Source organism: Podarcis bocagei (genome assembly GCF_964188305.1).
Source record: "Podarcis bocagei genome assembly, chromosome: Z".
Lineage (NCBI taxonomy): Eukaryota > Metazoa > Chordata > Lepidosauria > Squamata > Lacertidae > Podarcis > Podarcis bocagei.
In genome coordinates, this window is record NC_138140.1 from 18518140 (window position 1) to 18530676 (window position 12537).

General features: G+C 47.0%; 1 protein-coding gene across 3 annotated transcripts; it reads left to right on the plus strand.

Annotated features, from left to right (window-relative positions):
- The first annotated feature begins 5427 nt into the window (after positions 1-5427).
- On the plus strand, positions 5428-10800 carry BRD3OS (BRD3 opposite strand). 3 transcript variants are annotated; one of them, XM_081178930.1, is made up of 3 exons: positions 5428-5775; positions 8681-9019; positions 9507-10800. In XM_081178930.1, exon 3 carries the CDS (start codon positions 9522-9524, stop codon positions 9774-9776), a length of 255 nt encoding a protein of 84 aa, XP_081035056.1. In that variant the 5' UTR covers positions 5428-5775; positions 8681-9019; positions 9507-9521; the 3' UTR covers positions 9777-10800. The 3 variants fall into 3 exon arrangements, with proteins under 3 accessions (XP_081035056.1, XP_081035054.1, XP_081035055.1); XM_081178928.1 differs by having other exon boundaries at positions 5431-5775; positions 8681-10800; XM_081178929.1 differs by having other exon boundaries at positions 5431-5771; positions 8681-10800.
- The last annotated feature ends 1737 nt before the right edge of the window (positions 10801-12537 follow it).

The window sequence follows — 12537 nt, forward strand, 5'->3', positions numbered from 1 at the left end:
TTTGACAAAGTCCCCCATAATATTCTTGTGGAGAAGCTGGTAAAATGTGGGCTGGACAAGGTAATAGTTAGGTGGATTTGTGCCCAGAGTTATGTCCTGGACCCATTGTTGTTCAACATCTTTATAAATGACTTGGATGAAGGAATTGAGGGGATGCTCATCCAATTTGCAGATTGTATGAAACAGGGAGGGGTAACCAATACTGCTGAAGACACAATTGGGATTCAATATGACCTTAACAGATTGGAGAACTGGGCCCAAACTAACAAAATGAATTTCTACAGTGACAAATGTAAGGTTCTACCATTAGGCAGGAAAAACCAGCTGCACCAATATAAGATTGGTACTTGTGAAAAGGACTTAGGGGTCTTAGTAGACCACAAGCTTAACATGAGTCAACAATGTGATGCAGCAGCAAAAAAACTCACAAATGCTATTTTAGGCTGCATCAACAAAAGCATAGTGTGCTGATCAAGGGAAGTAAAAATACCTCTCTACTCTGCTTTGGTCAGACCACACCTGGAGTACTATATCCAGTTCTGGGTGCCACACTTTAAGGAGGATATTGACAAGCTGGAACATGTGCAGAGGAGGCAACCAAAATGATGAAGGGTCTGGAAACCAAACCATATGACTCTGGTTGAGGGAACTGGGTATGCTTAGGCTGGTTAAAGAGGAGACTGAAAGAAGATGTGATAGCTGCCTTCAAATATATAAAAGGCTGTCACATGGAAGACAGAGCAAGCTTCTTTTCTGCTGCTCTGAAGGATATGACATGAACAAATGGATTCAAGTTGGGGGGTTTTTAAGCAGAGGTTGGATGGTCACCTATCATGGATGCTTTAGTTGAGATTCCTGCGTTGCAGGGGGTTGGACTAGATGACCCTTGGGGTTACCTCCAACTCTACAATTCTATTATTATAGGAACAATTATTGCTACAGCTGCATTTCCCTGGTTCTGCCTTGAAAAGGGATGTTTGCAGCTTTTCAGACCCTGCCAATTGATTCGGCATATTTGTGTTCACACAGGTAAGGAAGCAAGCTGTGAATAACTCCCTGCTGTGCTGTAGACATAATGACTGTTTATAAAAAGCTTTCTAAAGCAACTGGATGAGACTCTGGCAAAGTCTCTCTCTCTCTCTCTCTCTCTCTCTCTCTCTCTCTCTCTCTCTCGTCCAAACTCAGGCTGCATTGGCACCAGCAGCCTCAACATATTGATTTCCTCTCAAGATTGTCTCAAGTCTTTCCCTGATGGATCTTCCAGCATCACATTAAAGAGAGACCAACAAGCTATTCCCATGAGTGAATTCACAAAATGCTGTGGGAATCCCTACCCCAGGTGTTCAGATTCTCAGGTTCAGGGGCCAGATGCAACCCTCCAGGCCTCATTTTCTGTCTCTCAAGAATCTCCCCAGACATATTCTATAAAACAAAGAATACAGAACAAAATTCATTCATACTACAATGCCTAACTACATAACATTAATATATATAGAATATATATAATAATGTTATGTTACTAAGCAAATTTAATAAAACAGGGGGGGGGAATAATCTCCCCAGACCACAACTTTTATTGGCCCCATTCTTGCCTGCGTCTGAAGAAGAAGAAGAGTTTGGATTTGATATCCCACGTTTCACTCCCCTTCAGGAGTCTCAAAGCGGCTAACAATCTCCTTTCCCTTCCTCCCCCACAACAAACACTCTGTGAGGTGAGTGGGGCTGAGAGACTTCAAAGAAGTGTGACTGGCCCAAGGTCACCCAGCAGCTGCATGTGGAGGAGCGGAGACGCGAACCCGGTTACCCAGATTACGTGACTTAACCACTACACCACACTGGCTCTCTGGAAATGTGATCCTGCTGCTTGCTTGCTTGAATGTAAGATATGAAGAATAGTTCTGCTGAATCAAGCCAGTGGCCATCTAGTCCAGCCTCCTGTTCTCACAGTGGCCAGCCTGATGCCCATTATGGGAAACCTGCAAGCAGGAGCACAAGAGCTCTTTCCCCTCCTGTGGTTACCAGCAACTGGGATTCAGGAGCTGTGGAGGCAGAGCATAATTATGATAGTTAGTAGCTGTTGATAATGGAAGCTGTGGGATGGATGGAAGACAGAGAGAAGGGGGCAGGTGTTCAGAATGTTCTGAAATTTGCATGGTTGAAATGTAGATTCCTGTGCAAATATAAGTTCCACTGCTTTTCCTTCTCACACCTCCCACCATTAGCAAACTCCTGAAGGTACACAACTGTGGCATTTGGATTATTATTATTACCAAGGCGTTTTTTTTCAAGGGGAACTTGCTAGAACTCAGTCCCAGCACCTTACAGGTGGGTTCCAGCACCTCTCAGGTGAGTGCCATTGTCATGCTAACAGAAAGAGGGAGGAAAAATAGCACTGACTATTATTATATATTATTTATTAGACTTCTTAACAGCTTGTTACCCAAATGTCTCCAAGCAATGTACAGCATGTTTAAAGCATAAATAATAATGCATTCTATGGTATAAATAACTCCCATAACATACACAAAACTTTTATACTACCAGCGCTTTTTTTTCTGGCGGAAAACTCTGTTCTCGCACTTCTCAGGTGGGTGCCATTGCCATTATAAGAGAGGCATTCATGGTGAGTTCCATCACATCTTTTTCTAGAAAAATAGCACTGGATACCACGCTGTTGTTCCGGTTGCTGTTGTTGTTTTATTTAATTTGTTAGTCACTTTACCTTGGCCAGGCCAACCCAAAGTGACTTACAACCAAACAAACATGGCAATAAACCACACAGAGGTACATTAAAACCAAATGGAAAAATAAATACATTTTAAAAGCCTGCATACTTTAAAAAGGTTATAGTTAAATGCCAAAGGCCTGGTTATAGAGGAAAGCTTTTGCCTGGCGCCTAATAATGTATAATGAAGGTGCCAGGTGAACCTTCCTGAGAGCCACCATAGAAAAGACCCTTTCCTGTGTTGCCACCTTCTGAACCTCTCACAGAGGAGGCATACGAAGAAGGGCCTCAAATTATGGTTTCAGGGTCCAGGTCATTTCATATGGGGTGAGGCAATCTTTGAGGTATTGCAGTCCTGAGCTGTTTAATGCTTTATAGGTCAAAACCAGCTTTAAATAGCTTCTTCCCCCCCACTAATTCTGGGAGCTATAATTGGTTAATGGTGCCAAGAGTTGCTAGGACACCCCCCTAGGACACCATGGGAGCCAGCATGGTGTAGTGGTTAAGAGCGGTGGACTCGTAATCTGGAGAACTGGGTTCGCTTCCCCGCTCCTCCACATGCAGCTGCTGGGTGACCTTGGGCCAGTCACACTTCTTTGAAGTCTCTCAGCCTCACTCACCTCACAGAGTGTTTGTTGTGGGGGAGGAAGGGAAAGGAGGTTGTTAGCCGCTTTGAGACTCCTTAAGGGGAGTGAAAGGCGGGATATTGTGTCTAAACTCCTCCTCCTCCTCTTCTTCTTCTATTCCCCTCTCAGAGCTACAATTCCCTGAGTTCTCTGGGAAGAGCGATTTGATTGTTCAACTACTTTGGAATTGTAGAACTGGGAGGAGATGGGGGGGGACTGTCTCCTAACAACTCTCAGTACGCTCAATAAACCACACTCCAGAATTATTTGGGAGAAGCCACTTTGTCTTTAATGAATTGTAACAGACTTTGCCAAGCTGGTGTTTCCAGATGTTTTGGACTTCAAATCCTATTGGTCCCTCCCGAAGGCACCAAGCTGGCAAAGGTGGGCATCTGTGTAGATTTGTGTAGAGCAGTGTTTCCCAACCACTGTTCCGCGGCACACTAGTGTGCCGTGAGATGTTGCCTGGTGTGCCGCGAGATGTTGCCTGGAGGGAGCCGGGCGAGTCGGGCGGCGAGAGGCGGGGCGGCGGCGGCGAGGAGAGGCCGCCCAGCGTGGGGCTCTCGCCGTCTGCCTGCCTGGCTGCCTGCGAGCTCGACGGGCAGCGCCTCCGTCCGCAGCACCTGCCTCGCGGCTCTCATTCCCTGCCCCTGCCAAAGCTCACCCAGCCAAGCCGCGCTCTTCTTCCTGCCTCGCTTTGCTGCCTCCTCCCCCCCCCACCCCCAAAGCTTGGAGGTTCCCCGGCAAGGGGGAGGGAAAAAAATTGAAACTTACACTTTCGTGCGTCCCTCCCGGCGTGACGCTGCGCGCTGACGTCACGGGGCTGTAATGGTGGTGTGCCTCGAGATTTTTTTCATCAAACAAGTGTGCCTTTGCCCAAAAAAGGTTGGGAAACACTGGTGTAGAGAACAGATCTGCTGCCCCTTGTTGGTGGCTAGCAGGTATTGTTCCGTCTTCTTGGTACTTTTTCTATCTCTCGTTATTTGAAGCATTCTTGCTAGAGGGAATTGCTGCTGCTGCTGCTGTTGTTGTTAAGATACTTTTAGCATCCTCATGTTATCGAGCCTAAAAAGAGGAAACTGGGAGAAGAGCCATCTTCATATAGCTAAAGGGCTGTCACATTCACATAGAAGATGGAGGAAGCTTATTTCCTGCTGCTCTGGAGAGAAGGACCTGAACCAATTGATACAAACTGTAAGAAAGGAGATTCTGATAACTTTCTGACGATAAGAGGTGTTGGATGCTACTTCATTGGAAGTTTTTAAGCAGACGTTGGGTGGCCACCTGTCAGAGGTTCCTTAGCTGTGATTCCTGTATTGTAGGGGGTTGGGCTAGGTGACAGTTGGGGTCCCTTATAGTTCTACAATTCTATGATTCTGCGCTTTGCATGCAGAAGGTCCCAGGTTCAGTCCCCAGCAGCATATCCAGTGGGGCTGGCAAAAGGCACACACACACACACACAGCCTGAAATTCAGAAGAGCTGTGTGGACAATACTGAGTGATTGGTCTTGTTATGGAAGAAACTCCCTGGATGGATTCAGCTGAAACAAGCTCTTTATTTTTTAAAAAAAACTAAACGAACACACACACACACACACACACACACACACACACACACACAGTATAAATCCTCCGGGTTTTCTTGAATTGTTACACTCTCTCTTTTATTGACATTATGGGCTTTTATTTTTACTTTTTCACAGCACAAAAGCATTGGAGAAATGTTTCAACGGCATGTTCACAAAAGAATCCATGGTGTCCCGACCTTGTCTGGCGCTTATTCGGTGCATAAGATCTCTTAATAAAACTGGATCTTTTCCAGGGGCTCTTGACTTGACAGCATCCTCATTTGGTGAAAGGGACGAGAACTCAGCAGCGCTACAGCATCTTACATAAGGGGTGGAACCTTCCCGGCAGCTCAGCTCTGCAAAGCTTAATGGGCATCGCAACGGCTGAACTGTCAGGCCTTCTTCCCCACCGGATCGGGGGAAACTGCGGTTTGAGCCGGGGAGGTGAGAGTTCTTTGTTGCAGATTTTAGCATTGTAAAGAGCCCCCCGCGGAAGACGCAGGTGCCCAACTCCTCCTCTGGCCGCGCCCCGTTCCTTGTGGCCCTCCGGGACCTGCAGTGCGACCCCCAGGGCTCCTGGCCAGGGTGGGCTAGGGCACGCGGGCGGAACTAGCTCTGAAGCCGCGGTAGACGGGGGCGGGCTCAGGCGGCTCTGCCAGCCAGCCTCTCCCTCCTCCTCCCGCTGCCAGGAGTGGGCGGAGAGGCTCGGAGCGCCGCCCGTCGACGCTGCCGCCTCCTCCTCCGTAGCGTAGAGACAAACGGGGACGCCAAGAACGCGCAGGAGGAGCAGGACGAAGAGGCGCCGGGCCCTGCAGCCCGGCCGCGGCAGTACGCCCCGACGGATGCCGGGAGGTAGGTGAGTGACCGCAGTCGGGGACCCTTAAGCGCGTCAGCAAGGACAGGAAGATGGAAGAAGGGGGCTGAACGACGTCTCTCTTTCTGCACCCCCTGCCCGCCTCTTCCCAGCTTTAGGGTTGTTTGCAGGGACGTCCTTTGTTGTTGTTGTTGTTTAGTCGTTTAGTCGTGTCCGACTGTTTGTGACCCCATGGACCAGAGCACGCCAGGCACTCCTGTCTTCCCACAGTTTGGTCAAACTCATGCTGGTAGCTTCGAGGACACTGTCCAACCATCTCGTCCTCTGTCGTCCCCTTCTCCTTGTGCCCTCAATCTTTCCCAACATCAGGGTCTTTTCCAGGGAGTCTTTTCTTCTCATGAGGTGGCCAAAGTATTGGAGCCTCAGCTTCAGGATCTGTCCTTCCAGTGAGCACTCAGGGCTGATTTCCTTCAGAATGGATAGGTTTGATCTTCTTGCAGTCCATGGGACTCTCAAGAGTCTTCTCCAGCACCATAATTCAAAAGCATCAATTCTTTGCGATAAGCCTTCTTTATGGTCCAGCTCTCACTTCCATACATCACTACTGGGAAAATCATAGTTTTAACTATACGGACCTTTGTCAGCAAGGTGATGTCTCTGCTTTTTAAGATGTTGTCTAGGTTTGTCATCACTTTTCTCCCAAGAAGCAGGCATCTTTTAATTTCGTGACTGCTGTCACCATCTGCAGTGATCATAGAGCCCAAGAAAGTAAAATCTCTCACTGCCTCCATTTCTTCCCCTTCTATTTAACCAGTGGCCCCGATCTTAGATTTTTTGATGTTGAGCTTCAGACCATAGTTTGCGCTCTCCTCTTTCACCCTCATTAAAACGTTGTTTAATTCCTCCTCACTTTCTGCCATAAATGTTGTGTCATCTGCATATCTGAGGTTGTTGATATTTCTTCTGGCAATCTTAATTCTGGCTTGCGATTCATCCAGTCCAGGCTTTCGCATGATGAATTCTGCATATAAGTTAAATAAGCAGGGAGATAATATACAGCCTTGCCGTACTCCTTTCCCAATTTTGAAGCAATCAGTTGTTCCATATCCAGTTCTAACTGTAGCTTCTTGTCCCACCTAGAGATTTTTCAGGAGACAGATGAGGTGACCAGTCACTCCCATTTCTTTAAGAACTTGCCATAGTTTGCTGTGGTCGACAGCAAAAGCATCAAAATCCACCTATTGCAGTGTGGGTCTCTGCTGTCAGCAGGATTAGCGTTATGAACAGACTCCAGTTTTATGCTTTTACTTCTATACTATACAGTGGTACCTCAGGTTACATATGCTTCAGGTTACAGACTCCACTAACCCAGAAAAAGTACCTCGGGTTAAGAACTTTGCTTCAGGATGAGAACAGAAATCATGCTCTGGCGGCGTGGCGGCAGCAGGATGCCCCATTAGCTAAAGTGGTGCTTCAGGTTAAGAACAGTTTCAGGTTAAGAACGGACCTCCGGTTTGCGAACTTTACCTCGGTCTAAGAACAGAATCTGAACAGTGGAAGGACATCTGCAGCAGGGGGCCTCATTAGGGAAAGCGCGCCTCTGTTTAAAAACGCTTTCAGTTTAAGAACGGGCTTCCAGAACAGATTAAATTCGTAAACCAAGGTACCACTGTACTTTCATATGCTCTGCATGCCAATAAAGGAGATGGATTGGTAAAAATGGGGAAAGTTGCTGTTCTACTTGGGTGCTGCTAGCGGTTTTCCCATTAAGGAATCTGGTTGGCTGTTGTGGGAACAGGATGGTGGAGTAGATGGGCCATTGGTCCGATCCAACAGCAGGGCATTTCTTATGGTCTTTCTTCCAGTATCAGAGGCAGGCTGCTTCTGCACGCCAGTTGATGGAGAGTTGCTGCTGTTCTTCTCAGTTCTTGCTTGTGGGCTTCTCATTGGGGCATCTGGTTCCCCACTGTGAGAACAGGATGCTGTTTTGACAGTGGACCCCCTTTGCCTTGATCCGGCAAGAGCTTCTTATGTTCTTATCAAAGTACATGTTAAAAAAGCATCCTCCTTTTAAGTCCTGTAGGACAGAAACTCAGGCGTCTTAAAACAAGGCACTTTCCCCCAAGCTTTTTGCTTAGCCGAGTCAAGCCAAACATGTTGTTTTGTCATGAGTGTTTGTTTTTGAAATCTGTTGACTTTATCTATGTTTTGATAATTAGCATTTGTTTTTAAAATCTGTTGACTTTATCTCTGTTTTGATAATTTGTTGTTGTCTCCTTGTTCTTAAAGTTTGTTAATTTTATCTGTGTTTCTTATAAATATTTCAGACTGCTGTGTGTAAACCACTTCAGAGATTTATCGATTGGCTGAATAAGCAAGTCTGTAGAGTTTGTTAATTAAGCAAAACAAACAACTCAGTACTGGCAGTCTTTTCCGCCCCAGACCTACATGGAGATGCCTCTGGGGACTGGACCCAGGACCTTTCATGTACAAAGCTTGTGCTCTACTGCTAGGCTATAGCTGTGCTTGGAGGGAAGCCTGTGGCTCCGTGGTAGAACAGTTGTTCTCCATGCAAAATGTATCAGGTTCAGCCCCCAGAACCTCCAAAAAGGCCTGCCCCTGAAACCTGAGGAACTACTCTCAGCCTGTGTAGACAATACTAAGCTAGCAGGACCAGTAGTCTGACTCAAAGAGCAAAGCAACCAGGACCATCTGAGTCTATTAGTGCTGAGGCTTCTACAATCCAGTTTTGCCCTGAAAATGTCCCCAGCCTAAAACTGTGGTGAGCTGCTGCCAGTCAGTGTTGACAGTACTAAGCTAGATGGACCTGTGGTTTGACTCATTAGGAGGCAGCTTATGTTCATATGCCAAAAACCTGGAATGCTTTTATCAATCTCTGTTATGCTCCTGCATTCTCGTATCCTAACTATCTCTGATTGTTCTGCAGATTCTTCCTTATCAAAGAGAAGTGACTTGGATTTGATCCCAGCCCAGTTGGCAATGAGTAGAAAAAGTCCACAACCAGTTCTGGAGATGGTCCCAGCATCCAGCATTCTGGCACTCTCTCTCCATGGAAACAGATGTGTCATCTACACTCAGCTTGACTTCCATCCTCTGAGCAAGCAAGAGAATCACCAAACTGTCCTTTAGTCAAGTTCAAGAATCAATCATCAAATCCCTCCCCATTTGACTTGAAAAAGAACATCACCCATACTCCTCTATTTCCCAGCATAGTCCTGGTGGCTCCTTGTTCTCCAGTCCCTGAAGAAGCAATAAACTGGGGCAGGTGAGTTCAAAAGGTAGACAAGATTAGGAAGCAGAGGTGGGTGAGGCGGGCTGAAAGAGGTCACAGCAAGGAAGAGATGCAAGGGAAGGTGCAAAAGGACTCTTGAGAATGGGCTGTCTCTTGTATCAGGACTCTACCATCTTGGTACAGCCCTCTCCTTAAGATTAAGATGATGGTCCTCATGGTTCTGAGTAACCTTTAACCCTTCTGCGTTATATGGACTCGTGAGAATTTCCAGGGCAGAACTGGATTGCAGGAGCCTAATAGACTTGGGTGGAGCCTGTTTTTTGCCCTTTGAATCAAGCGCCTTCTGATGATGTGTCCATAGCTGGAGTGTTTCCTGTTGTGACCACAGGCCGCCCTTACGCCTCCTGCACTTGCTGTGTCTGGCAGCATTTCTCTCCTAGCCCAGAACACCTCCCCTATAAGCCCTGAGCCACAGCCGGAAGACAATGGCAACAAGGCTTCCTTCATATTTTGTGAACAGGTGGTAGCCGTGGGGATGAGCGGACGGCCACCCCTGGCCGAGAAAGCTTTGTCCGAGACTTATGCTCGTCTCCGGTACAGGGATGCCTCTTTGCTGATCTGGCAGCAGCAGCAGCAGAAACTTGAGTCTCTGCCACCAGGAACGTACCTGAACAGGAGCCACAGCATGTGGTACTCACAATATGGCAACCAGGCGATCTTGGTGCGGGATAAGAACAAAGCGGACATCCCCAGGGATACTGGACAATCCAGGTTTTGCAGTGTGATGTGATTTCAAGAGCTAAGAGTGAGCAAGCAAGCCCAATCTCTAGCCTAACCAAAATGGACCCAGAAAGTGGTTTTCCTTTTAAAAAAAAAGTTTTATTTTTATGTTGTAGCTCTATTTATCTTCTACTGCATTTTTGGACGGTGTTCCCGAAGCAATTTGGGAAATGGATTTTCAGGGGCCTCAGGTTTGCCTACATTTGTTGAATCTGTCCAAATCAATTTTGAAACTTCATTTGCTGCTACTCTGCAAAAGGCTGTTCCTGATAGACAACAGTGAATGTCTCGTCCTCACTCACCCACCCCTATCCCACCCAGGACTCTCCATTACAGATGGAATTTGAAGGTGGGGAGCCCGGGGTCTTCCAGATGTTACCCTGTACCATTCACCTGACATCACCATTGAGAGCCACAATCTCCCTGTTTTAAGTGGTGCTGATGTAGGCAAAGATTTATTCCCAATCATCTGTTCTGGAGAGGAGTCACATAGGGACCATTTTGGGGAGGTAGGAAGTGCAGTTCAAAACACCTGCTCTAACACACCTTTACCCCTGGCTGCTTACAAACAGGAGGCATTCCACCACCACCCATTTCCATGCCAGCTTCGCTTGCTAAATGTCCACATAGCTGTCTCCCTCTAAAACAGGCAGGATCTGGAAAATAATATGATAACCCACCTGCATGAGCACTTCTCTTTTGCTAAGGGAGGCAGGCAATTGAAGTGAATAGGTAATCTCTCATGGACACGAGTTTGCCCCATTCATCCTCTCACGCTGAAGCAGGCATGAATGCAAGCTTGGACTTTGCTTTCTAGGGCCAGGACTGTCAAATTGCTGCTGTGTTAACTTGTTGATGTGCTAACAGAACTACGCTAGGTCTTGGGGATGGAAGTGGCTGGGAACAGTTCAGAAGAGTTTTGCTTTGTTTGTTTTAAAAAAACCTTTTAAAGATGTACACTTCTCTCTGCAACCAAATGCCTTTTGTTCATCACTTGCAGTATTAAAAATGAAGAAGGGATACCTGTGTCAGTGGCTGCAGCAAATTATTGCTTCTTTGTGTGGACACACTCTGACTGCCAAATGCAAAGTCTGTTTTGCAGAGATTGACAGTTCAATTTAGCTTGGACAGGCACCGGACTTATGGCATTCTGGGAATTCCTATTGCCTCTTGTGTAGGGCGCAAGAGGAGCAGCTGTAGTGACCCTTGAGGTTCTTTCCAGCTCTACAGCTTTCAAATGTTCCATGTCACACACTTTGGTTAATCAGGTTCTCTAGGCCTCCACCCTCCTGCAGACCCTGACTTAAATATAGGGGAGGAGATGCAGCTCAGTGGCAGAACACCTGCTTTGTATGGAGAAGGTCCCAATCCCGAATGCTATTTCCAAGGATAGCTGGGAATGCCCCTTGCCTAAAATCTCAAGAGCGCCACTGCTGCCAGTCAGTGTAGACTGTACTGACCTAAATCGACCAAGGGTCTGAGCTCTGCATAAAGCAGCTTCCTATGCTCCTATTTAATTCAGACTAGTTATTTAGAACTACAAGGACTAGAATATTACTTTATTTTAGGGGGAAAAATGTAGCTCTGTAAGATGCAACCTACCTCACAGGGTAGTTGATAGGACACAACTGGTGGAGGGGGGGGGGCAAAAATACAGCTACCTACACCATTCTGAGCTTTGAGGAACAGGATAAAATGAACCACAGGACTGGAACAATATCATAAGAAAATAAGAGCCTGCTGGATCAGGCCAGTGGCCCATCTAGTCCATTTTGTTCCCAAAGTGGTCATGAGAAGTCCACAAGCAGGATTTGAACACAAGGAGCAGTCCCCTATCCTTGTGGTTTCCAGCAACTGGTATTCAGAAGCATTGCTGTCACCAGTCATTTTAACCAACAGCTGCCAGGTCTAGATAATCCCAGATGCTGAGATTTCAAGGCCCCAACCTGAAGCCTAGGGTGATGCCACCCCAGAGAAGGTCCTGCAGATGGTTAATTGGGAGAGACGTGGGGAGGTGGGCACACACTGCATAGTGTCTATGCTATAATTTGTAGCCAGCTCCTCCCAAGCTCTCTTGCCCACCTGGAGATTCAATACCTCCACTGACCACCTATGGCTCAGAAAAAGGCTTCAGATGAGAGCTGGAGGTCTGGCAACCCTGCAGAGGCAGCTTCTTGGACCCTACCGCTGAGATGTGGGAACTGGAAGTATAACCTAAACCCTTTTAGATCCAAGTCACCAAGATGTGAAGAACTGAGGAGCAAAGCCTAGTGAGATGGGTTGGAGCTTAGCATTGCCATGGCACGGTGGGGGTGGGAGTTGGCTGATGAAGGGCAAGCAAGATCTTGGTTGCCTTGGGTGGTCGAGTGGAAACTGATGGACCTAACTTGGCATAAAAAACAGCAAAATCTCATCTGCCCAGATTTGATTTTACTTCTCTCCCAAGCTTCCTCCTTTCTCTGTAGACCTTGGTAAAGATTGGGGCAGCTTGGGACCTCTGCTGTGCTGCCAGATGTGGTCCCTTTGTAGATTAAAGACAGATTTTTAAAAAAGTCCTCCTTCATGCAGCACCTGGTTAAATTATGGAATTCACACCCACAGGAGGCAGTGATGGCGACCAACATCAATAGCTTTAAAAAAGGATTGGTCTGGCAACCCCAAAGAAACCTTAGGTTAACTTGTGAGGAATGGTTACAAGAGTTGGGTGTTTTTAGCCCAAAGAAGAGGAGAAATGATGGAAGACTGAGCAAGCTTGTTTTTTCCTGCTCTGG